The 25,530-nt window shown below is 41.4% G+C and overlaps 1 protein-coding gene across 4 annotated transcripts in view; it reads right to left on the bottom strand.

Annotated features, from left to right (window-relative positions):
• Positions 1-25,530, bottom strand: part of PTPN22 (protein tyrosine phosphatase non-receptor type 22) — a 67,229-nt gene that overhangs the window by 3,083 nt on the left and 38,616 nt on the right. For 3 of the 4 annotated variants that reach the window (XM_061631964.1, XM_061631966.1, XM_061631967.1), the window contains 13 exons: positions 23,810-23,952; positions 22,550-22,616; positions 22,102-22,179; positions 21,349-21,441; positions 13,581-13,657; positions 12,002-12,708; positions 9,969-10,049; positions 9,244-9,356; positions 7,893-7,920; positions 7,404-7,484; positions 5,622-5,722; positions 3,028-3,058; positions 1,179-1,262 (listed from right to left, as the gene is read on the bottom strand). In XM_061631964.1, the coding sequence (XP_061487948.1) occupies positions 1,179-1,262; positions 3,028-3,058; positions 5,622-5,722; positions 7,404-7,484; positions 7,893-7,920; positions 9,244-9,356; positions 9,969-10,049; positions 12,002-12,708; positions 13,581-13,657; positions 21,349-21,441; positions 22,102-22,179; positions 22,550-22,616; positions 23,810-23,952 (1,684 nt within the window). The remainder of the gene's footprint in view (positions 1-1,178; positions 1,263-3,027; positions 3,059-5,621; positions 5,723-7,403; positions 7,485-7,892; positions 7,921-9,243; positions 9,357-9,968; positions 10,050-12,001; positions 12,709-13,580; positions 13,658-21,348; positions 21,442-22,101; positions 22,180-22,549; positions 22,617-23,809; positions 23,953-25,530) is intronic. The other variant, XM_061631965.1, reaches the window with a different exon arrangement.

The raw sequence follows: 25,530 nt of genomic DNA, 5'->3' as shown, positions 1-25,530 counted from the left end.
CATTGCTCTTAATGGTTGTTAGGGAAAGGTCAACACTACAAACATATTTTTGCCCCTATTAACTTCACCTTTCCCAAGAAGTTGCTAAAACAGGGAGGAGGGAAAATGTGCACAAAATGCACGCTCACAGCTCAGTTTATTCCTAGGCGTTTCTCTTCTGCTATGCTGTCTTCAGAGTAAATGCTGGCATTAATTAAGATGAATCTTTCTGTGTTGCAAGGGGAAGAATCTCAGTTGTGTGCGCTTGCCAAATTACAGTGCCTCAGTGCCGAGTTTAATAAATGTGACAAGAATAGTGCTATGCCACATAATGTGGATAGTCCAAATGTTATATGACGGGAAATCCTGCTGTTGGTACTGGAAACACCCCACTAGGTTTCAGGGATATTTCCAAGCATCTAGAATGGTGTGGCGCAGAGTGGTAAGTGGCGGTAATGCAGCCGAAGCTCTGCTCACGGCCGGAGTTCGATTCCAATCGAAGGAGGAAGTCGAATCTCTGGTAAAAGGGGTCGAGGTCCACTCAGCCTTCCATCCATCCGTGGTCGGTATACGCTGGGGGGTAAAGAAAGGCCGGGGAAGGAACCGGCAATCCCACACCCCATATATACAGCCTGCCTAGTAAACATCGCAAGACATCACCCTAAGAGTCGGAAACAACTCGCACTATAAGTGCGGGGACACCTTTACCTTTTAGAATGGGGTGGGGAAATATTTTCAGCCCAACAGCGGCATTCCCTCATGGGGAACTCATGCTAGTGGTAGGATGAGCTGGAACAAAACGTGGGTGGGGCCAGAGCCACTCTATACTCTCTCTTTCTCATGCACCAGCTCACATGTACACTCGCATCCATTCACACCATGCATGCATGCATCCATTCTTTTACCCCTTTTTTTCTCTCTCCCCTTGTCTCCCAGCTGCATCTCCCCTCCTTGACCCTCACAACCCCCAACCATTAGGTTTCCTTTAGCACCAGTGGGAGCTTTTCAAAAATGTAGTTGCTGATCTAAAAATAACTTTAGGATTGGTTCCTCCATTTTCTTCTGAAGCTTGAGTAGCAATTTAGTTTTCAACAATACTCAATGGCAAAAATAAAAACCAACCCCACCCTCCCTCTAACCTTAAGAATTTTCATAGTTAACCAAATAAAGAAGCATAGTAAAAAAAATAAAAAACATACCAAACCTCAGAACAGAGCTGGAGTGATTTGACTGATCAGGTTCTGGGGCTTTTGATAGCAAGGAAGAAGATGTACTGCAAATACCTAAAAATACAAGGAAGACCTTAGCAACAGATAGTCAGTTAGTCTAAGTAAATATGCAGGTCACATGCACACCATCATTTAAAGCACATGGCTTCCCCCAAATAATCTTGGGAACTGTAGTTGAAGGGTGCTAGGAACTGTAGCTCTGTGAGGGGTAAGCTACCGTTCCCAGGATTTGCGGGTGGGGGAGAAGGCTGCTTAAATGTATGATGTGGGTGTGATCACACTGGCTTCTTGCAACATGATGCCTGCTATAAAAGAAGGCTGTGCTACTTAAATTGGGCATGGAGGAGACTAACAATACCATATAATATTGGAGACCACTGAATTCTGCTTTGTGCATTGATAGCTCTGCTCTTTAGACATTCTTCTAGCATATAAGCAAGTTCTTATGCAGCTGCTAGGTGAAGGTTTACATGACCCAAAAATAGGGGCCAATCTTGTGCACATGTTAGAAGGTGCTACTGATCAACAAAATCACCAAAACAGCATCTTTTGTTAATTCATAGCAGCAAACACATGAAAAGAGCCGTAGAGACTTTTCAAGATTTATTGAAAAACTTTTATAGGCAAGAGCCTGCATGATCGGGTGCATGGAGTGAAGCTTTAAGGCTGCTTTCACACTGCACTTAATGCTGTTATTCTGACAATTTCTTGCCTGGTAATTTGTGCATTATATTTGATGTTTCATATGACATACAAGCTAGTTCCAGAAATCTTGTGGAATATGGTGCAAATTTAGTGCTAATTTTTGTGATAAAACCAGAAACAATCTGTTTGCAAGCTTGAGAACCCAGAATATCACAGGAGTTTTTTGCTAGCTGCAGCCACTCAGGTGACAGGCATCCCAGCATGCAATGCACTCCCACCCTTTAGGAGTCCGGGTTTGTTTGCCTGATGAAAAGTGTACCGGTATTCCAGTTTAGGCATGGGTAACACCAGTATTTCCCACATACACCCCTGTGTCTACACAACTAAACAAATGTCATATGCTAAAGGCAGAGGAGCTGCATGCCAACAGGATGAGATCTTAGACCTCCCTCACAGTGGGGAACACAGTGTGCATGTGTAAGGGGCGAGGGATGAAAACAAGATGTTGTCATTGCAACCATGTGAAAGACATTTGCACGAAATGCCTGTATATCAACTGAAAAAGCTACTTACTGTTCCTTAATGCAACAGGTACTGCAGTGTGAAAGGAATTTTAGAAATCAAGAAGCATTACTATTTTAATCCATTAAACTAATGCAATAAGCCTCATGTCCGAAAGCAGCCTAAATCAGTATTTTTAAAATAATGTTTTGTGCTACAGCTTCTTTTCCAAATACTTCAAGTCTAAAGGGCCTAGCTATCATTTATGATGTAGGAAGTGGGAGAAGAGAAACTCATTGCCCCAGTTCACATAGGGAACGTTGCTAAACATTACGATTGCTCCGTGGGAATCATCACATGGGGATCTTGTCCCACCATAGTGACTATAATGTGTAGTCCAGCTCTAATACAAAAACATCTGAAAAGATGAGGAAAAGGATTGCCAAAAAGGATACACAACACAGAATGGGAAACCCTTTGAGATGTCCAATGAAAGATAGTGGAGTGGCATGGTAAGTTTTTATTCATACAGTAAAACTAATGTGTGTCAGCAGCTCCCAAGAGAATTGTTAGGAGTGATGGTTCCTTAGCATCTCTCAGGCTCAGACTACAACACAGTATCACAGCAATGTATATGCAAACTACAGATAGCCTGTACATTCAAAAGACTCACTGTTCTTCATGTTTCGTAAAATCTTCAAGCTCTGTTAAAATAATAAAAAAATAATTACTAAGAACAAATCTACTTGAAAAATAAAATACAGTAAGCAATGACATCTGTACGTATCAAAATGCCATCCCATATAATATGGATTGACCATTTTGGCAGAAAGTCTGATAAGTAAAAATAAAGGTGACAGTGGTAAATCTGTGTTAAAGGGAGGTATGGGATGGCATTTTTTGAGGGTGATGTCATGTAGACACTGAAAAATTGCATGCATGAGCAGCACTGAGTCCACAATAAAATGCCATGTGGAAACAACATATGCAGCTGTCCATTCACTTCCCAGAGGAGCAGGATTACAGAAGAAGAATGGAACCTCAGATAGGTGAGAGGGAGAGATTTGTCTCCCTTTGAACTTTAGGCTATACCAGCCATACAAAAATCAAACATTGCCAATCTGTAGCTGAACAAAAATGGGCAACTGATTTGAAACTAAGGTCCTTGTATATATTTCTTCCTAAAAGAGTGAGTTACAGTTGATTTACATATTTGATTATTACTGCTTAGCTACAACATAGCTAAACTGCAGTTTCTGATTTCATATATTTGCTTTTCTTTCTTGCTCACAGTGTCCCCTAGTGTTATGAATGAGAAATGCTCCAGGCTTTGGCTTTACCACAGGACTTTTCCAGGAAAAAGGCAAATAATTTGTTTTTGGTTTCCCCCCCTCTAGTTCTCTATTCAGAACAGCTGGTATAGCACTGTGGGGAGGAGAACCTGGTTGGGAGTCCAGAATCTGTGAGTTCAAATCCCTGCTCGTGTCTCCTGGGTGTCAGGGGCCAGCTAAAGATCACCCCCACAGTGAGCGGCTCAGGGGTTACGTGCCCTACTACCTGTGCAGCCATGGGCAAGCTGCATAATCCCAAGGAGCCCAGTTGCCCCCCAGTTGGCAGTTGCAGACAAGGAAGGGGCTGGCTTGTGCAGCTGTGGCAAGCTGAGCAGGCTTTAGCCAGCTGGGGAGGACTAGCTTTAGAGGGAGGCTATGGTAAACCCTCTCTGAATACCACTTACCATGAACACCCTATTCATAGGATTGCCATAAGTCGGGATCGACTTGAAGGCAGTCCATTTCCATTTTCTCTATTTAGACTAGCCCCAATTTAATACTAGTTAAAACCATCTCTCTTTTCCACATTATGGATGGAGGCAGAAGGAGGGGGGAGTCTTCTAGTAATTTTGTTTTTTAAACAGCATAATTTGAGAAGTTGGGGGCTAAAACTGGAAAGTAGAATAACCATGTGTCCAACCTAACAGTCCTCTAGGCTGTCTGAGGACAGTCCTTTATTTGAAAGTCCAGTTTAAAGATAAAGAACCCTAAGAAGGTACAGCAGTGGCCTTGGTGTTGCCCATCTGATCACATCCTTGCCCAGTATGGTAAGATGTATTTCTACTTAAATGACTTTTAATTATTTCTACATTTTCATCTACACATATAAATCTGCACATACAAATTCTATGCAAATCTGTGCCTTCTTTTGTTGTCCTTTTTAGAGTTTCGTTTCCTTTTTTTTTGGCAATGCACAAGTGGACACCCTAGGAATACATAGACTTAAAATACAAAATATGAAAGGGAAACATCGATTTATAATTTGAGGAACACCTGTAGGTTGGTGGCTTTCTACTCCAATTGCCCTATGACTACAACAGAGAGGGCCAGGTCACTCTGCCTCTGTCACCAGCAACAGGTCTAAGGATCACCTGGTCATTCTACCCCACTTCTTCCATCATAACAAGAAGAAATAAGCCTGGCCCCATTTGGATGTAAGTGCTTGTTCATAGCCCACCACTTCAATACAGCATTTTCAAACTGATCTCCCTCTATCTTTTCCCCTTGTGTATCTTGTTTTTTAAACCCAAGGCCACGTTTTGGGTGTATTTTCACTGGTGTACCATGCCTGCCTCTAGCATTGTAAACTGAGTTTCATTTCCAAAGAGATGCCTTTGGAGATTTTTTTTCAGTCTGAAAACTGGAATAAAAATATAATAAATGGTGGATGGGTGGGTATTGCTCCACAAGGAAGGTATATTTTGATATCACCTTTTTGTTTAAAGGACTAGATTTGTATTCCCTTGCTTAAAAAGTGTAGTCAAAGATTTAAAACTCTAAATAGTACACAAAATGACACTGGCATAGTGTGCGTGCGTGCGTGCGTGTGTGTGTGTATATATATATATATATATATATATATATATGGGAGTGTGTGTAGGGGGAGAATTGTCACTCTCTCCAAGTGATGATACACATAATAACCACCAATAAGTGGTATTTGACACTTGTATAGTCATATTCCATACAGGCCACAAAGGAAGTGCTAATGAGATTGGAGAAATCATATTTTCCAAGTACTGTAGTTTAAATCTTGGGCAAATGCAATTTCTCCACCAAAAGATGTACCACCTTGAATAATACAATTTGGATGTTCTCCACAACTGAAACTTGTATAATTAGTATAGAAGCAGGGGGCAGACCCTGCTTTTCTGCTACTAGAAAAGTTACAGGCATTTCTCCCTGCACTTCTTATGCATTCTCCAAATTTCTTTACCTTACTCCTCCTGAAGCATTTTGCTTCCTTTAATGGCTTGTCTGCTGACTTAACCCCAGAGTCTCCACAGCTCACAATGTTGGTTATAATAGATGGTTGATCTAGGAGAACCAAAACATACTCAGCAAAAGAATAACGAGAGACACTTCCATATAAATCAAGGGTGGGGAACCTGTGGCCCTCCAGATGCAGTTGGATTCCAACTCCCATCAGCCCCAGCAAGCATGACCAATGGTCAGGGATGATGGAAGTCATAGTCCAAAAACAACTAGAGGGTACCACATTGGCTGTCCATGTTGTATGTATGGACAGATTAACATGTGAAAAGGCCATTCTCAAACATGCATAGCTCTGAGGAAAGTAATTGCATGGAGGACCAAAAATGCACTTCTGGTAGAACAAACCAGTTCATGTGTGACATCAGTGCAGAAATGTTGAAATGCACTTGTAAATCCACTTTCTGAATGTGGACAGCAACTGACTGTTGTACATTTAAAACTATATTTTGAGAAGTGCATTAAAAACTATATTTCTGTCATTCATGCATACCACAGCAGAAGAAAGGCTCAAAAGCTCCTTAAATAGAACATGTAAAATCTGTCAAGTGTTGGATTTAATCTCCCTGATTACAGCAGCTTCAAAGAGTTATGATATGATTTCAGATTTCAGATTGTCTTCCTAGATAGGATTACATGGAGAAACTTCATGATGAACAAAGCTATCTATGGAAGGCTTCATTTGTGGAGAAAAAGTAGTCACTTGCTGTAAAGGAAGACACGCTTACAAAGACTGCAGACAGACAACAGTTTCACTTTCACACACACACACACACACACACACACGAGTGAGAGAGAAAGAGAGCACACTCCAGATGGTATGAAAGAGCTGTTGTTGCCAGTAGTGTGCACTTTTTTTTCTGTCCCAATATGGTTTCTGGTCAAAGAGGTTTTATAGGTTCAAAGCCTGCAGAAGCCATCTGACCAGAGACAAGAGGAGAACAAAATAAATGAGCTGACACGCCATGAGCAATGATGACTCTGTACCACATTCTGTTGTCTGCCAACCCAATAAACTCACCTGGGAGAAAATTTCTCCTTTCTTTTTTTCCACTTCAAAATATGACAGTTGCCTTCACTACATTGGTCCAAGATAATTCAATGTATAATTAATGCTACACTGTAAATATTTATTTTTATTATTTATTTACTATTTGATTTATATCCCGCCCCTCCTCCCAGCAGGAGCCCAGGGTGGCAAACAAAAGCACTCAAAGCCCTTTAAAAATCATAAAAACAGACACTGAAATACATTAAAACAAAACAACTTTAAAAACATTTTTTAAAGCTTTGAAGATTTTTTTTATAAAAAAAGGTTTAAAAAACATTGTTTTTAAAAAAACAAGGTTTAAAAGCATATTAAAAAGCAATTCCAACAGAGAAGCAGACTGGGATATGGTCTCAACTTAAAAGGCTTGTTGAAAGAGGAAGGTCTTCAATAGGCGCCGAAAAGATAACAGAGAAGTTGCCTGTCTAATATTTAAGGGTAGGGAGTTCCAAAGGGTAGGTGCCGCCACACTAAAGGTCCGTTTCCTATGTTGTGCAGAAGAGACCTCCTGATAAGATGGTATCTCTTGGTGTGATTCTCCTCCACCACATCTCAACAGAACCTTTTCAAAGTCAACTTTTTATTTGCTTTAGACACCTAACTTTTGCTGCTTCCTCAAATGAAAGTGCTTTAAACCACGATCTAAAAACCATTTACAAGAAAACCAATTTTACTTACATTCCTCATCTGCAAGCATAAAGGACTCAGGAGTTCTTTCAGGAAGCGGGGGAGGGGAAGGAGACCGATCCCGATGAATCTCTGTGACAAGAAATACAAAACAATTGAAACAAAACATTTTCACTAACTCCTTTTAAAAATCCTGAGCCTCCATATAGATTTGGTTGGATTATGCCAGTACTGTCTACAATGTCTTTATCAGCATTAATGCACAATTCATCCCAAGAGAACATGCACGCACCTTAAGTTCCCACATACACGTGAAGAATTTCTGAAAACATGTTACAATGTGCAGGCTCTTTAGTATTAGTAAACTAAGACAACAAGATAATGAGGAATAGAGTTTGGTTTTCCACTTATAATAAAAGCAAGGGATTGTTATGAGGCGTGGCATATTATCAGAACAGGATATGCTCCAGTTTCATCACAAAACAAGCCGGTATAGTAGTTGCACAGACTAATTGATGAAAATGTCAGGGGAATGTTTACCTGATCTGGGTCTCTGCAGCTTCACATTCTGAAAATAAGCAAAAGGAGAATACTTTATTTTCCCTCAAGTCAGTATAAACTTGACTTTTAGTAATTAGGTGATAAGGGCATCACACTAAATACTCCTGGAATTATAGGCTGCAGTCCAATACACACTTACCTGGGAGTAGATTCCATTTTATTCAATGGGAGTTAATTCTGAGTATATATGTAAAGGATTGCACTGTTACATACTGTCTATAACTGTAATAGAAAGTAAGTCTATATTTAATTTTTAGCCATGCATTTACAAAATTCTTACTTCAGTCTTTCAAAATTGATTCAGAAGAAAGGGCCTTCTAGCTCATGAGACAGCCATAAAATGTAGCTGCAAGTGACACTCCTGTCAAGAAAGTCATCTATCTCTATTCAAATGAGTTCTTTCTATTATATCATTGAAATAATTTTTAACTGTGGTGTTAACAAGAACCAGAGCACCCTGGTCATGTTTCCACTAATATTATTATACCCTTCCTTTCTCAATCCTTTTTGTATTTTCAGGTTCAGCCTTATTTCCCACTCCTAAAAAAAATGTTGCACTGCACAGTTGACTGAAGAAATAAAAACAGCTTGAATCAAATTTAGCAGTGAAGCACGTATAAATCCTGGTGATAATGATTACAAAAGCCCTGCCCACAGAACAATATTTCAGCAATACTAGTAAGACTGATCCATCTTATATACTATTTGCAAGCTTATATAACTAAAAAGGCACCAACCAGGCACAAGAGGGAAGTATCAGCAGACTTGGAGGAAACTCAAAGTTTGCAAAAGTACAAAACGCTTTAGCGAAACAAACCCCAAGAATAGTCCAATGAGGACTGAGCATATTCAGTGGGCATGGAATGCTGACTGACCAGTAGAGCGGATGGAAAACTGTGGAAATAGAATTTATTGAATGGAATATCCTGAAAGAAAGCATGGCTAGCTAGAACCCTCAACAGAACACTCCACATTGCAACATTTGTTGCAGGCCTCACTTGTTCATGCTAAAGGCTACAGCCCTCAAAGCGGACATTTATTATGTTTCCGTTTTGTAGATTTTTCCTAGTTAGTCGCATCAGCTCCCAAAGCATTTTAGAAAGAAGAATTTGTGTTAGCAGCTGTTGGAATCTTTGCTGGTATTTGCTGGACAGTGCTGGACTCGTTGCTACAACCTGTTATTTCAGAAGTATTTTCCTAGCCTCAGCTGTTGGACTATGAACTGAATATCTGCAGCAATTAATTTATATAAAGTAGTAGCCTTTGTTTCTGCAGCAATATAATACAGCATTATTACTGGAGAAGATATATAAAATATTGAATGAGTTACCTTACTTGGCCTCAGTCTCACAGAGTCATCGGAATATTTCAGCTGCGACATGCTGCTCCACTCCTTAGAGATTCCAATTTTCTTATTCTTGCACAGTGGTTGGTGGTTTGAAACTGCCAACACAGAGTCATCCGCAAAGGATAAAACTAAAAAACTTTCTGGATATCATAATTAACTAAATAGATCAGGAGTTGGAACCTCCAGTCCACAAGCCAAATTTGGCCCATGAGACCATTCCTCACAAACCATACCCACCTGCCCCACACCTGGTGTCTTATGTTACATCAGGTGTGGTTCACATACCAATGTGGCTACGCAGGAACAATAAGGAGCTTAAAGTGGCTTCCCATTTGTTCCTTTTCTGGAGCAAAATGGGCAGTGGGAATTCACCTTGCTCCAAGAGCACAGAGCGGTTTGCATTGAAACCACAGCTAAAACAGAGCTTTTTTCCTCCAGTTTAGCAGTGGCTTCAGTGCAAATCACTTCATGCTACAGATTCCTGCAGAAAGCAGGCTTGAACTTACTTCCCATTAGCTGATGGGCAGCGAGTTGAAGACTGCTGAAAAGTGCTTTGACAGACCTATGCTTGGCAATTCCCAAGCAGTGATCATAAGACTATGTGCTGCGGTTCCCAAATGCCCAACAACCACCTTGCTGTCAGGCACTTGGGAAGCACCACACAAGGGACTTTGACAGGTATGTGGGATTCAGCTATTTGAACTCACCATCTTCTCCAGGTACAATAAAGGACTCAGGGGTTCTTTCAGGCAATGGAGGAGGAATGTCTTCATCCAGCTGGGGAGAGACTGCCAAGCCAAAATACTGAAGTTAGTGAGCTTCGGTTATGTACAGAAATATCTACTGGAGCCATGTGAAATATCCACATCAAATACCAAGGTCTCCTCTCCAGTCCATCCTAATGCTCCTTGACCTTGGCTGCATTGCCACATAGCTACATGTGCAGCATTCATTTATGAAAGCTAGTCACCAAAGATATGCCACAGCCTTATTCTGAATCAGACTATTGGCCCATTCAGCCCCAAACTGTCTATTGTGACCAACAATACCCCTCCAAGGTCTTAGGCAAACTCTGCTACCTGAAATCGTTTTAGCTGGAAAAACCAGTGATTGGAGATGGGACCTTCTGCTGCCCCTGAGTTCCAGCGCCTTTCCTGCTTCAATTTGCACACTCATATCATTCCACTTACCAAAGTCTTTGCCATTAGATGTAAAAACTATGCAACTAGAGGTGCATTCCCAACCCAAGTCTACTCAGGCAAAAGTATGGACAGGAAATGTCCTGCAACAAGCTTCTCTGTTTAAAATGATGATTTAATATCATTAAAATATGAAAAGCACATAAGGAGGATAGGAAAGATGAACAAACCTCAATGTATAATATGGAAAAACTACTTGGCTGCAATCTGTGATGCAAAATCTTGCACTGCAGAAGCATGAAAGCATTTAAACAAACATTTTAATACATTTTTAAAAATATGATCACTAGATGGCACTAGAGCTGGTAGCTCCTGCAAAAACCAAACCATACCAGAGAACCCAAACTACTGTGCATGCAAAGTCCAATGATGCTTCCACATGCAAGCCTTTTGCTCAGTTCTTTTCTTCTCATTCCACTTTTATCAATATATGGGATAGCACAGCACAATCCATATCTTTGTTTTTGTATCTGCGATATCCCATCCACATCAGTGGGTGGTGCATGTCTGAATGTGCCTGTTTTATTCATGCATAGACCCTTCCCTTTCTCTGTGCTTCTCACCCCTCACTGAGCATGCACATAAAGGACCAAGCAGGGTGTGATTTTTGTAATTGTGTTATAGCCACAGGTGTTTGATATATGGTTGCTCATATCTTTGTTGTACAGCATTCTTGCTGCACCTGTATTTCTTTAAAACAATAGCTGGGTGAGACTTGTGCACCATCAACAAGCCCAGCCGGAAGCGTTTTGCACTTCCTCCCCTTTCCTTTGCCTGGTGCAGTGGGCTGAGCAAGGAGTTTGAATTCCAGATTAAATTCAAACATTAAATACCTCTCCAAATCCAAATACCTCTCTTCTGCTAACAATTGTCAGAAGTTCACATAAAGAATAAAACAGAGGCACAAAGGCAATTTTAGGTTCATATATTAAACAGTTGCTTGTTTTCCATCTTGATTCTTTATCCATGTACTAGCAAAGCCCAATTCTGGCAATCAGACTAGTTGGACTAGGACCTGGGAGACAAGGATTCAAATCCCCACTTTGCCATGAAGCTCACTGCTTGACTTTGGGCCAGTCACCAACTCTCAGCCTAACCCACCTCACAGGATTGTTCTGAGGATAAGATGGAGAGGGGAAGAACCATGCAAGTAACCTTGAACTCTTTAAAGGAAAGGTGGGATATAAATGTAATAACAAATAATAAATAACACAGATCATAAGCAAAGCCAATTGGATAGCACTGACCAAAACGGGTAAAATACCATCCTTTATATTGCACACTAATATCCCTTGAGCTGTCATAAAAACTACTAGTGAAGCACAGAAGGAACTATGGATCTAAGCATCTTCTGGAATACTCCCAGAACCTGGAGATGAAAGATGTGGCAAGGAAGAGCATGTGTGAATTTAAAAAGTTGCCACTCACTCACTCAAATGTTAGGGCAACAAAACACTCTCTTTGTACAACCTTCCTTTGTAATGCAAACATCCCTGCCCAAGGAACCTCAGCTGGCAATCCATAACCTCTCATGAACTTACCCCGGCAGGTAGATTCCACTGCATTCACTGGTTGGATATTGTGAGCCATAGGGTTGCATAATGGGTGGGTGGGCCTTGCACCACCAAAGGGCTGAGCTGTGGAGTCCACATCAGAAGAAAATGGGGAAATTGTTTCAGGTGGACTCACAGCAGAGTTGGGAAGTGCTGGAGAGCATGGCTCTTCTGATGAAAGAGAAGAAAAGTAAGGATCTTCCGATGACCAAGTACAAGGATGACGGTGTAACTGCTTGAGCATGCAATGCTTGGTGTTGCTTGATAGTGTATTTGAAGGGCTAGAGTCAACAGCAAAGTCCCCAAACTGGAGTCCCACACAAGAGCCAGAATCCTTTCTTGTCAACATTTGGGACGGTTTCTGCGATACTAAATCAAAAGGGGTTGATTTGGTCCGTGATAGAGGCACCTTCAGATCTAAGCTGATCCCAGTTTCACCTCCTGATTTTAAAGTGAGAGGTAGCTCTGTCCAAAAGAGATTGTTTAAGTCCAAACTTTGACGCTTATGGAGTGGCACTCTTGCCAACCTAGAGTTTGGTTCTGTTGTGGCATCCATGTTTCTGCTGGTGCTGAAGCTCAGGGATCCAATTGAAAGTGCTTGTCTGACCAGAGAAGTACCATTTCTGCCATGTGTGTCCAAGCCCCTTATGTCATGACCAGAACTCTGAGATTTCTCCCATTCCTCTTGCACTGAACTGCAACAACAGTTACATAATTTTCAAAGCAACAACTACGTAGGAAGGAACATTACAAAATGGCCAGGAATAAATGAAAGCAAGCACATTTCACTTCTTCATATGAAAAAAACATCTTACCAAAAGGAGTCCATACTAGCTTCTGTATTAAGTTACATTCTTTCTGCACCCTGCCTTGTGCTACAAATGTTTCCATGTTGTGTAAAACATTTTAATAACACTTACTTCCTTTACAAGCCAATGAAAAAGACACTTAGAGAATGGACAAGAATTAGTTGGCTCTGACTATCACTGGCTTTGGCTCTGCCTGCTGGTGACTCCTCTGCTTTCTGCCCCACCAATGGGCACCAGCGACCACTGCCTAATTACCATGGCCAGTAGCTTCTGTAGACATGCCCTCTGTGAATTTCTTTATGAAAAGTTAAGTAGCAAAGGAGAGACAGGTAGAAACTGTTTTATGTCAGTAACCACCTTTCTCTATAGTAGGGATGGGGAGCCTGTAGTTTTCCATATATTGTTGAACTACAACTCCCATCATCTCTGTCCATGGGCCATGGTAGCTGGGGCTGATGGGAATTAAAGTCCAAATCTCAGCTTCACTTTTTCAGTCAATACTTAGGCAGGAACTCTGGACACAAATAAGCCAAAGCTGAGCTAAGTCTCATTTTATTTCAGTGGAAAAGATATATATTTAACTCTTCCATTGAGATCAATGGAATTTAGAGTACAATCATATGCATGTCTACTCAGAATTGAGTCCCATGGGGATCAGTGGGGCTTACATTCAGGTAAGTGTGTACACAATTGCAGCCTTTTTAAAGTGCTTAACATTTCCTGAATTGTGTATTATGTTTAATTACATCTGTTCTTACTTGTTTAGCTGTTTCAAAGAAGAAGTTTCCATATATGAAGCTTGGAGTATCTTGGTTGTTGGATGGTTTGCATCGGTCTGCAAAATGTACAAAAAATATGTTTCTGTAACCCACGAAACCAGAACACTTGCCTTCAACAGGAGGTCCTACTACAACCTAAGGAAGTTCACAACAGCAGCACTACCACTATACAAACAACAGACAAACAAATTAAGAAATGGGTCAACAAATACATGTTTGGACTAAAGGTGGGTCCCACGTCTGCGCTGGACCACTAGATCCATATTCTGAGGTCCAAATCCGACAGGGCCACAGACTTTCATAGTGGAAAAAATAGGCTAAACCTGAACTACACTGTTGAACATTTATAATTATAATAATAAAATTTTATTTGTGAGTCGCCTATCTGTCCGAATTAACGGACACTCTAGGCGACGTACAATAACATAGTAAAATACAATATACAAATCAAAAAGCCACAATTAGCAGTTAATCTAAAACCAGCCTTCAATTAATACATCATAAAACTAATCCAACCCAGAAATCCTGTAGGCCTGCCGGAATAGCCAGATCTTTAAGGCTCGGCGAAAACCCATCAGGGAGGAGGCATGTCGAAGGTCAAAAGGAAGGGAATTCCAGAGGGTGGGGGCCACAATTGAGAATCCCCTCTCTCTGGTCCGCAGCAGCCTAGCTGTTTTGACTGATGGGACCGAGAGGAGGTCTTGTGTGGCTGATCTCGTCTGGCGGCATAATTGGTGATGCTGGAGGCGTTCCTTCAGATAAACTGGGCCGAAACCGTATAGGGTTTTATAGGTCAACACCAACACCTTGAATTGGGCCCGGTAAACAACAATTTAATTGGTGTTAGTGCAACAGAGGAGCACTGAACTCTCAATTCTTGATAAAGAACATCCCTGCTCTGTAAGTATAATTTCTGAGGTCATTGGCTTTATAAATGTTCTTATTCACACCCTGCTGTCCTTGTTAGTAGAGACCACTATGGTAACTGCCAATCTATGGTAGGTCTCTTCCTACTCTCCTGGAAATGTTGATTCACTTTTATCACTTACAATTAATGAGGTGTGAATGTATTTTGCCTCTGAGTGGTACTCAGGGCCAGGTCTTACATTTTAGCTACCACATGAGTCACTAGAAATGCTTCTATGTGGCTTACTATTAAAGCAATCCACATGGTGACCAGCTGTTGGAGCTACTACCACTCAGAAGCAAGACAGAACTCTACTGAAAGCAAATTTCTTCTTTTCTCCATCATAGCTGACCTCAGTGTGGGACAATTCCTGAAGTGCCCTTTAGTGGCCTCCCTTTGGGTAAAAATGCACTCGCTGTTCTGCTGGTTCCAGTTTGTGTCCACCTCTCTCTTCTGAAAATGCGGGCACACAACACTAGTCAAACCCCACCTCTTTTTACTGTTAAACCTGGTGGAAGAAGCTTGAGTGCATTTTTGTAAAAATCCAACTTCAAAGAGATTTCGCAACCGATTAGCAGATCAACCCATTCACCCTTCAGGTGTGCTTAATGGAAACACTTTGCTCTGACAACTAGCATGTTTAGAGCTGTTGACTTTTCAAAGCCCCCAAAGCACCTGATTTACTGTCACTCTGAGGGCCCAAAGAGAAATTAAAACAGATAGCAGCTCCCAAACCCAGTTGCCTCAGTGCTGGGCCCTGGCATCTGCCCAAGGATGCCAGGTGCTGACACTAGGCCTGTTATCCGTAAACATTCAAAATATGCTAACTGAAAGCTAACCAGGTTAGTTTTTCCAGGTTTGAAAAAGGACCAGAGCTCAGTGGTAGAGTATCTGCTTTACATGTAGAAGATCCCAGGTTCAGTCCCCAATGTCTCTAGGTAGGCCTGGGAGAGAATTCTGCCTGAAATCCTGGACTAGATGAACCAATGGTCCGACTCAGCACAAGCAGCTTCCTACATTCCCTGCTTTGCCAGGATTTTCAACCATTGCTAATCACTCTTAATGTCGATAGCAGCCAGGGCCAGTCCCAGACATGCCAGGGCCCTTGGGCACAAGCCTGCCCCAGGCCCTGGTGCTCCCCTTCCACAATTCGCACAGTGAGAGCTTCTGAACCCCCGCCATTCCCTTGCTTAACCTATCTTTCTCGGTTGTTGTGTGGTTGCACACACAGCGCTGCCCTTAACCAAGATAGCAGTCCAGGTTTCCTAAGGAGCTGAAGCCTCTGCCGCCATTTTGGCTCATGGCAGGGATGTGTGCGTGTAGAAAGAAAGGTTAAGCAAGAGAATGGCAGGGCTCTGCAGCTTTCGCCGTGCGATCCGTGACAGGGATCCTGCTGCGAATCGCAGAAGGGGAGTGGAGGAGCCCCTTAGGGGCCCCTGTAGCTCCAGGGGCCCTCGGCCAGGGGCCCACCTGGCCACCCTTTGGAACTGGCCTGATTACCAGCCATGATTTTCCCTTCCCACAGGAAATCCAATAAGCAGGGGTGTAGTCGCCCAGGGTCTCAGGGTGTCTTAGTCCCCTACTTATTTGGGAGCAGGATTCCAGCAGGGTCCCTATATCTCCAGCATCCTCCAAACCAATCAGCATGAAAAGGGAGTGTGTTGGTCACTGAGAAGTGTCTTCTAACATGCTTGGCTCCTAGAGATGTCTGTTGTGGGGGAAGGCATTAGTAAGAATCTCATTCTCAACCCAGAAGCAAAAAAGATTGTGTGTGGCTGTGACTATCAGGAAGGGACCCTACACTTCTGAATTTGCCACTGCACTACAGCTGATAAGTAAAAATAACCTGTTATATATCTGCAGTCACTCCTGGAATGGAAGCTTGTTAGCACTTTTTGTGGGGGGGGGGATGGTTGGTCACATGGGTAGTGACATTTCAATGGGTATTGCCATCCCTACTTCTATTTGCACAAGACCTGTTCTAATAAATGTTTGGAGCGGCTTAATATTTTTTTGGGGGGGGGAGTCTGTAAATGAAGTATTTTTCTTTCACAGCCTTCTCCAGCTGACATTCAGCTACAGCATAAAGCTCAAAGGGGAATCAAATTAGTCACAAGTCTCTTCTCACTATTTTTTCAAGCTTCTCCACGAGTCTCCTGCAGCAGGAGGAAGCCCTGCTGCAAGGAGCTATCTGAGTGGTTTAAAGAAAAAGAAATGTAACAGGAAGCCCTCTTGACATCTCTTGAGCAGTAAGAAGCAGCTCAGGACAGATCTGATTTTCCTCTGTCCTTCTCAGCAACATGATTGGATCCATAGATGCTTTAAGCTTAAGACGGCTGGGCAAGAGAAATTATTTTAATTTACAAAAATCTGGGCACACACACAGGCCACACTGAGAGTGCTAAGAAGCCCCAGTTTGTTTTTATTGTTACAGAATGTATGGAATTCTGTTAAATCAGAATTGTGCAGATTTTTTAAAAAAACAAACAAGTAAACTGAAGTTTAAGCCTGTAAGATAACTAGAGGAGAAGAGGAGTGACTGGGGGGGGGGAGGCAAAAGCCCACACCTGGGAGATTTTTTGTCAAGCTCTGTCCACTGGCATGGTTGGAAAGCAGTGGAATAGCAATGAATGAAAAAGTGAAAGCATGTGTGCTTATGGACCCTCATGTGTCAATTGTGTGCACAGAAAAACTGGTTCTGAACAACCAATTTGCAAGATAAAATCCCCGTATGTACACATCCTCTGACTCAACCCCATATTCAAACAGGGGTTCATCAGTACTGGACATTAATTCTCACTCCACGCTGGTCTCCAGCCTATCACAGACAGGTGGATATCTAGTCCTACATACATAGAAAGGCTATACAGTCCTTTCTCCTGAAAGGGGGGGGTGTTCTTCTCATACAATCTCTTCCAGGAGTGCAACCAAAGCAGGCATATAAGAACCTTTTGTAGAGAGAGACATGCTCCAAATATCTCTATAGGCGGCTCTCTGTCTAGGCTCTCACATTATCATTTAGTTAGACTATATAAAGGTTGGTTTGCTCTAGATATTATAACCTAGCATCATCCCCAACTCCATTTTCAGTAAAAAAAAAATTTTTTTTCAAAGGCCCCTTTAGGAGGTCCTAAAAGCTGCAAAAACAATAGCCAGTATCTGTGAAACCACATCCTGGTTGAAATACTCTTTCTGTCACCCTGGCCTCATGCTTCTGCTAGACCACATAACTGCCCACAGCACATGAGAAAGAAAATGACACGCTCAGCTTGAGTGGAAAGTCTCTGCAAACACAACAGGCAGAAATGGTAGGGGTGGGTAGACTGCTGTTGACAGGTTTCATCTGAACGTAGAGAATTAGAGTAATGGCACCTGGTTGGCCACTGTGAGAACAGGATGCTGGACTAGATGGGCCACTGGCCTGATCCAGCAGGCTCTTCTTATGTTCTTATGTTCTTATTTCTCTTAAGTTTTCATTTATCATTTAGTAGCTTAATGTGTTATTGCTAGTAAGTAGTTACCAGTTGTGTGAATAGGCAAGGATGGATCATACATTTTGGAAATTCCATGCTGTAGAATTGTAACATTGCAGGATATTAAATGCCACATCAACATGAATCAACTAACTGTTAGGGAACCTCACAGAGGATGATTTTCTATGAAAGTCCTGTGTATTTCCCCTTCTGATTAGACTTTCAGAAATTTTGGATGGCATTCAATGCTAATCCTACTCAAATTTATTAATTGGTTATATTTTAACAGAAATATATATATTTTAATACAAGTTATACAAGGCACAGTCCTAAAAGAGGCATCCCACCTTCTCTCTCTCTCAGAAGAAATAACTCTTCTAAGGCAATATCTGCTATGATACATGCATGCATAATAAAAAAAAATAAGCAACGCTTTTGCTTCCAATCTATTGTGTTTTTTGTAACTAAAATGCATACGATTAATTAGCTACAATTATTATAACCTGGGAGAGCCAGTGTGATGTAGTGGTTAAGGTGTTGGACTACAACCTGGGAGACCAGAGTTCAAATCCACACACAGCCACAAAGCTCACTTGGTGACCTTGGGCCTGTCACTGTCTCTCAGCCTCAGAGGAAGGCAATGGTAAACTACCTCTGAATTCCACTTACCATGAAAACCTTATTCGGGGACTTCCGGGAAGGGTGACTTAGCCTGTGCCTGCTTTTGAGACGGGCTCCTGCCTCAAAAGAAGCTTATTCAGATATATCAGTCAGTTTTTTCTTTTTTTTTTGACTGATTAAACTTCTCCCGGGTAGGGAGAAACGAAGAGATTAACCTCAAAGCCTATTTTTGTTGGGACGACCAGATCTCATTAATTTATGGGACGAGGTCCAGCCGACGAAGGTGGGACGGATTTTCAACAGCAAGCTCTATCTGTTAAAGCGAACGTTCATCTTATCTTCTAAGAGAGAACGCACTAACAGGCAAGCACCCTTCTTTCTATATTTTTCTTTTACTTGACTTAAATTGTTGCTGTTTAAAAGAGATTTGCCAGATTGATCAGTTTTTGACATCTCACTGGGGAGCCATAACTTCTCTCTGCTACGCACTAATTAATAGCTTATCTCTGTTTTTGTTGCAAAAAGCTGTCCTGGATTTGCATTCTAAAGATATACACAGAAGAGGGATTTCTATTCCAGATTTTTATTTTGAAAAATATTATACTGTTTTGAGACTACTCTCTTTTTGGTCTATTTTATTTTGACGAATCTGTTTCTTGACGATTGCCATTAATTGTTTCGATCCTGGGAACTGCATTTTGTTTACTTAACTATTGGAGAGATAAGGCTGTCTGCACTGTTTATACTGTGATGTCACCAAGTTTGGAGTATCAACCCAATTGTTGCTGAAATAAGAAGTGGTTTTCCTATATTTTTCTTTTAAAATGGCAATTAAGAAAGTGGCTGAAAATCTGGAAATAACTATGTTTCAGAAAATAATGGATGAGATTGAGATAACGAAAATTGAATTGAGTAAAATGAAGCAGGAGATTAAAGATATAAGGGTCCCTGTGAGAGAGGTGACCCTGGAAGGGGTCCCTGTGAGAGAGGAGACCCCGGAGATTGGAACAGGGGTTCCTGTGAGAGAGGAGACCCTGGAGACTGGAATAGGGGTCCCTGTGAGAGAGGAGATCCCGGAGATTGGAACCAACGTGGAACAGGAACAAGATTTGGAGTCTATGGACTTTAGAAATAAAATCTATTGTTTGGAACTCAATGTTATCTCTGAAGAAATTAATGAAGATTCTAGAGATAAAGTTATCAATGGCATGGATAATCTTCTGGACTGGAATGATGTGATGGAGCCCAATATAGAGAAAATCTATGGAATTAACTGCAGCCATGTGACAATGGAAAAACTTTTAAGAGATGATCCAGTGCATTTTGAAAAAAAGAACAGAGATATGATTTTACAGCAGTATTTCAGCAACCTATTCAGAATGGATGGCAAGAAAATATTTGGGATAGAGGTAATTCCCATCAGACTCTTACTATATGACTATGGCTTTGACAGCAAGATTATTATGGAATACTGATAATGGAAGATTGGACATTGAAATTACTGGACTTAACAAGACTACTGAAGATGGAAGATGGAAAATGGAACTAATAGAGATAATAGAACAATGGCTACTGAAATTATTGAACCTAACAGATTCTGATGTGATGGATTAATTGAAATGTTTATTTTGACTATGGTTATGACAATAAGATTATCATAATTAGTAATGAGATGGATTAATCGATATGCTTATCTGGAAAAAAAAATTGATATATTTCTTAAAGAATTGAAACCTCTCTTTGACTTTTTGTGGAAAGAATAAAGTAATGTTTATGAGATTTGATGATTAAGTAAGATAACTACTGGAGGAAAGTGATTTTATAATATGACTTAAGAGACAGGATTGTTATATATTATAGACTTATAACTGATTTGATCTTTGACAAATGGGAAGTCAATATTTTACTCTTTATTTTTTCTTTTTGTTTTTTTTTTTCTTTTTTTCTTTTTGTTTAACTATTTTTGATTTTGTTTTTTGTCTTTGAATGTTTTATGATTTTGTCTTGTATGTTTTATGAAAATCTGAATAAAAATTATTGAAAAAAAAAAAAAAAAAAAACCTTATTCATAGGGTTGCCCATAAGTTGGTATCAACTTGAAGGCAGTCCATTTCCATTATAACCTGGTGATAGTCCCAGCAAAGACATGGCACTTTATGGAGGAATACAAGGAGAATACAAGGGAAGGATGGCTACCTGGGGAAAGCTAGAGGGAATAGCTGTCAAAACAAGCCTCTCTCCCTCTAGCTCACACAGAGCGGCTGGCTGCTGCTGGAAGGGATCAGGTGGCAGTTGGGTCACACATGCTGATGGACCAAGTTTAGAGATTGGGAGTAGGCCCTTCCCATCTTGGCTATGAATTCCACCTGCCCAGCAATATCCTCCTTTGTTACCTTTGAGTGAAAGGGAGGTTAAAATTAGGTACACACCTAAATTCACTTTGAGATCTGGAGGTTAAATCACTGTTCTCAAAATATGCTTAGGAATGTACCTGGATTTACTTTGATCTGAACTGATAGTGGTCACACACAGCACTGAAACCAGCAACAGAAAACTCATATGCAAGAAGGGAGGGTTGGATATATGTGATACTGTGGCCTAAAATCTGGATTTCACTACTAAGTATAGATGAGACCTTTGAAGGACTTCCTGTTCCAGTTCCTGTTTGGTGCTAGCATTGGTGGGAAAGCTATTCTTTGGAGGCACACTTTCTGTATTTGTAACCAGATCCAGGCTGCACACTTACCTCCATGGCAATGGTATTGGAAAGATTAGCAAGTGCCTCAATTTGCCTTTTAAAGAGCTCAATCACAGCATCGTAGACCAACTTATATTGCTCCTGTAAAATGACACCAATGAATCACATGGAGATATACCAGTTTTGCTTATGCATTTCTATACTTCATAGCCTTTGTCTGTCAAATGTAGTAAAGATATGGTTATGTGTGTGGGTTTTCTGGCATATGAGCTAAGGGGCAGTGGTTATACTTCCCACTTGGGAAATTCATCTAATATGCAGATGTGACTGTCCTTCATGCTGGCAAGGAAGAAGAGGAAATTGAAGTTCCTGCGCTGCTCCATTTCTTGGACAGTAACTTTTTTATGGCTAAAAGATCACAACAAGAGAGCTGAGTACAAGATTATCCCATGAGTTTCAAGCAGCTCTGGAAAACCATTTTGAGGATGGATTATTTTGTGATGGAAATAAGCATTTGAAGTGTTGTGTGTGCCCTTTTACCAGCCAGTTTATTTGGCAACTATCCTCTTGGCCTATTATCCACTGAACAAGCTAGCATCTTGAACTTTGATCTCCCTTCTTCTGGCACTATCAGCACCTTTTCTTTTGATGTAACCCCAGGAAGCTTCCATGCAAAAAGGGCTCTTGTACGTTATTGCCATACGCAAGCATTTACTTCTTAGAGCACAACACTGTCTCTATAGCACAAACAAGCTTCCTACAATTTCACATATACTTTGTATTATAATTTTCTGAACATACCTGAGTTTGCACTAATAAAGGCCTCTGTGTGCGCATTTCCTGAATCATATTAAAAATGCTGAAGTTCACTGGAAGAATCTTAAAAAGAGGGGGGAAATGACAAATGGTGATATGGAATGCCCAAATCCAGCTATCCACTAGATGTTGCTCTTACAACACATCTCATAGCTGAATTCATATTTCAAGTTCTTATAGAAAAACACATTAATTACTCTTATTTGTGGAATTTATGTATCACCTAAGCAACAATAGCCTCTGGATATATGCCCTCTGGGCAGTTACATACACCTGTATGGTGAAAAAAATCCCTTTTCCAGTAACAGGATTCAAGACAGCAAAATTTCTTATAGCATGGAAGTTAAACTACCATTTGCGGGTGGTTCCTTGCAATGACAGATGATCCGACACGTAGACACATAAACGGTTCAACAGGGAAACAAACACTCACCCCATCTTTTAGCAAGGTCCACGTGTAGTCAATGGCACAGATGACTCCTGTTCTTCCACAGCCCGCACTGGGGAAAAAATATGAGGGATTGCTGAGAGAGGGGCAAAAACAGGTCTCATTTTCATTCAGCATTCAACTCAGCTTTTTCTCCAGTATGTTAATAAAATAACATTTAACCTTCCCTGAAAACTCTTTTGTCTATCCTGAATTGCATTGATTGACTAAGAACAGACAAATAAGTCCACTTGATCTCTATTCCTGCCTTGATCATAATTGGCATTTATATCACCCATTGCCTATTAAAGCACTTAACAACAACCACAACAAATAGCAGTGGCAATTGGAAGAGCTAGAACAGCTCCAAAGTAATTGTTATTTCCATCTTAGGGATAATTTGGTATTGAAAGGACAGGCAAACAAATGAACAAAAACAAATATTTCATACAATAAAGCAATCCATTATATGAAACATATTATGTCATACTACTGCATCAGAGGCCCAATGCAGCCCTACAGGCCTCTCCATCTAGCCCCTGGAACTCTCCCTAGGCCGTGCTCCCTCCTCAGGTCACATCCCTCACCAGCCCTCTTCCATGCTCTCCTTGAGTGCTTTTGCTTGACTTGAATGTGTCCATGAACTGTGATCACACATCTTGTTTGCCTGCATGGAGGGAAGTGTGCACGTATGTAAAAACCTCTAGCACAGGTGTTCCCAAACTGCAGTCCATGGGCCACTTGTGGTCCGTGAGCTTAATTCAGGAGGTTTTATGGCATGTCTGTGGATTTGTGGTTGAAGACGAAAGATAGCACATCTCTCACATTAATGTTTACTTTTTTTTACTATCAGATGCTCTTAGTTATATTATTGACATACAAGAAACTAGCTTACATCTTCCGTAGTATTAAAGTTTTCTGAACCTAGAAGGGTAGAAAATTAACCTATAGTATGAGCTTGTATGTCCTTGGGTACAGCATTCCTTACCGGATCACAATGGATAGTACACTTACATGCATCCCAGGGGTTGGCAATGGCAACAGACGCCTGAGAACAGAGTTGCAGCAAAGAGGCAAAGAAAATAACTAGGACATGGAATCAGCAGATATGGGCGATAAAGTAGAAAATGCAAAAATAAAAAGACACTGTTGACTGTAGACCCCAAGATCGTAGGCATGTGTATTTGCTGTTGAGCATTGCAATGGAGAACATTTCTGCTCCCTTGGAGTTAAAAAAATAGCATCTCCATTGCCAAGTAGTCTCACCTGCAGTGTACACAGATAGGTACATCACTGGGTGCTTGGTAGCAACGTATCTCCCCTATGAGCTGAAGAATAGGGTCAATTGAGGAGGGTACATCATGGTCTGGCCAATTTTTATAATGAAAATGGTAGACAGTTCGGCTTTCCTGTAAAAGGCACCAAAAAGGAAGAAGCTTAGTTTAACAAACATAACTGAATGATCTGATCTCCAGCTGAGGGTGGTGGAAATAGTGGGCAGACAATTGACAATCTGAGGTGCGTGATACTAAGAAGAGCAGCACAGACGTCATAGCTGCTCCACTCAACAGTGGTGGCAGTAACAGCTGCAGCTGGAGTAGCAGCCGCTCCACCTCGGCAGGCTCTTCTCCTTGCTCCTCTGCCAGTCAGGGGCTCCCGGGTCGGCAAGGAGCGGCGGCTGCACCAACTAGGAGGCCTGATGGAGGTGGCGGGAGCAGCAGCCCCAGTTCAGCCACAGCCAGTCCGGGACAAAGCACTGGCAGCACTGGAGGGGGGCTGCTGGCAGGCAGGAAGAGGGAGATGGTGCTCGAGGGCTCTCTGAGCAAATACACCAACCTCATCCAAGGCTGGCAAAGCAGGTACTTCATACTGCATGAAGAGGAAAACGAAAGGCTTCTCATCTCTAAGTTACAAAATGGAGGACGACGTTTTTGGGAGTCACGAAGATCAGGTCTTGAAAAAGCTGAAGAAGAGCCAATTTGTGTCCTTTCAAATTGAGACTGTCTTACCTCCAGAGCAGAGCATATCTAGTATAAAAAACCTGGCTGAATGCGGTTCTCTTATTGTTGTTGTGCCTTCAAGTCGATTACGACTTATGGTGACCTTATGAATCAGCGCCCTCCTTGATTTTTAAAAATGTGTTTTTAAATTTGTATATTTGTTTTTAATGTTTTTAATTGTTGTAAACCGCCCAGAGAGCTTCAGCTATGGGGCAGTATACAAATGCAATAAATAAATAATTTGTATTTTGTTTGCCACCCTGGGCTCCTTCAGGAGGAAGGGTGTGATATAAGTTCAATAAATAATAAGTGGAAGGCACGTCAAACAAATCATCGCGACCATCTTCCATCTGGAAACCTACGTCCTCACTATGGGAGGCTGTGTGGATCCAGAATTGACCTCCACAGTCACTTACGGACCCACTGTTAAAGACCTTATCTTGGAAGACAATCTTACTCTGCCAAGAGTGATTGCCAATGATTATTATTATCATCATTATGCAAAGATTGCTTCCTCAGGTTTTTACTGGATGCAAGCTCTTGATGTTATAATGTATTGTTATGGGTTTGGGGTTGAGATGGATGATTTCTATGAGACCCCTTCCAGCCTCTGATTTGGAATCCTGCACCTGGAGGTGAGAAATCTGCTCTGCTGGCCAGATCTCCCTTTGTTAGTCTAATAGACTGGCCAGGTGAGTAAATGGGCCTACCAAGTGCCCATTAACTGGCGAATTAGCCAAGGAGATCCTATTGTTATTGAAACTCTTCAGGAGAGACCCCCCTTTCTGAGGCCAAGGAGAGGCTTGAGGTTTTTGTAGAGTGAGAGAAAAAGGCTTGGGGACTGAAGGCAGGCAGAGAGGCTGGCTCTCTGCACCATGACTCTAGGGCAGTGATTCTCAAACGGTGCACCCAGGCACACTGGTGCGCCCTAAGAGGTGGCTAGGTGTGCCTCAAATATTATGAAAGTATATTTTAAAAATGAGAAGA

Source organism: Rhineura floridana, chromosome 6 (genome assembly GCF_030035675.1).
Source record: "Rhineura floridana isolate rRhiFlo1 chromosome 6, rRhiFlo1.hap2, whole genome shotgun sequence".
In the NCBI taxonomy this organism is placed as follows: Eukaryota; Metazoa; Chordata; class Lepidosauria; order Squamata; family Rhineuridae; genus Rhineura; species Rhineura floridana.
This window is presented reverse-complemented; position numbering and strand designations above follow the sequence as displayed.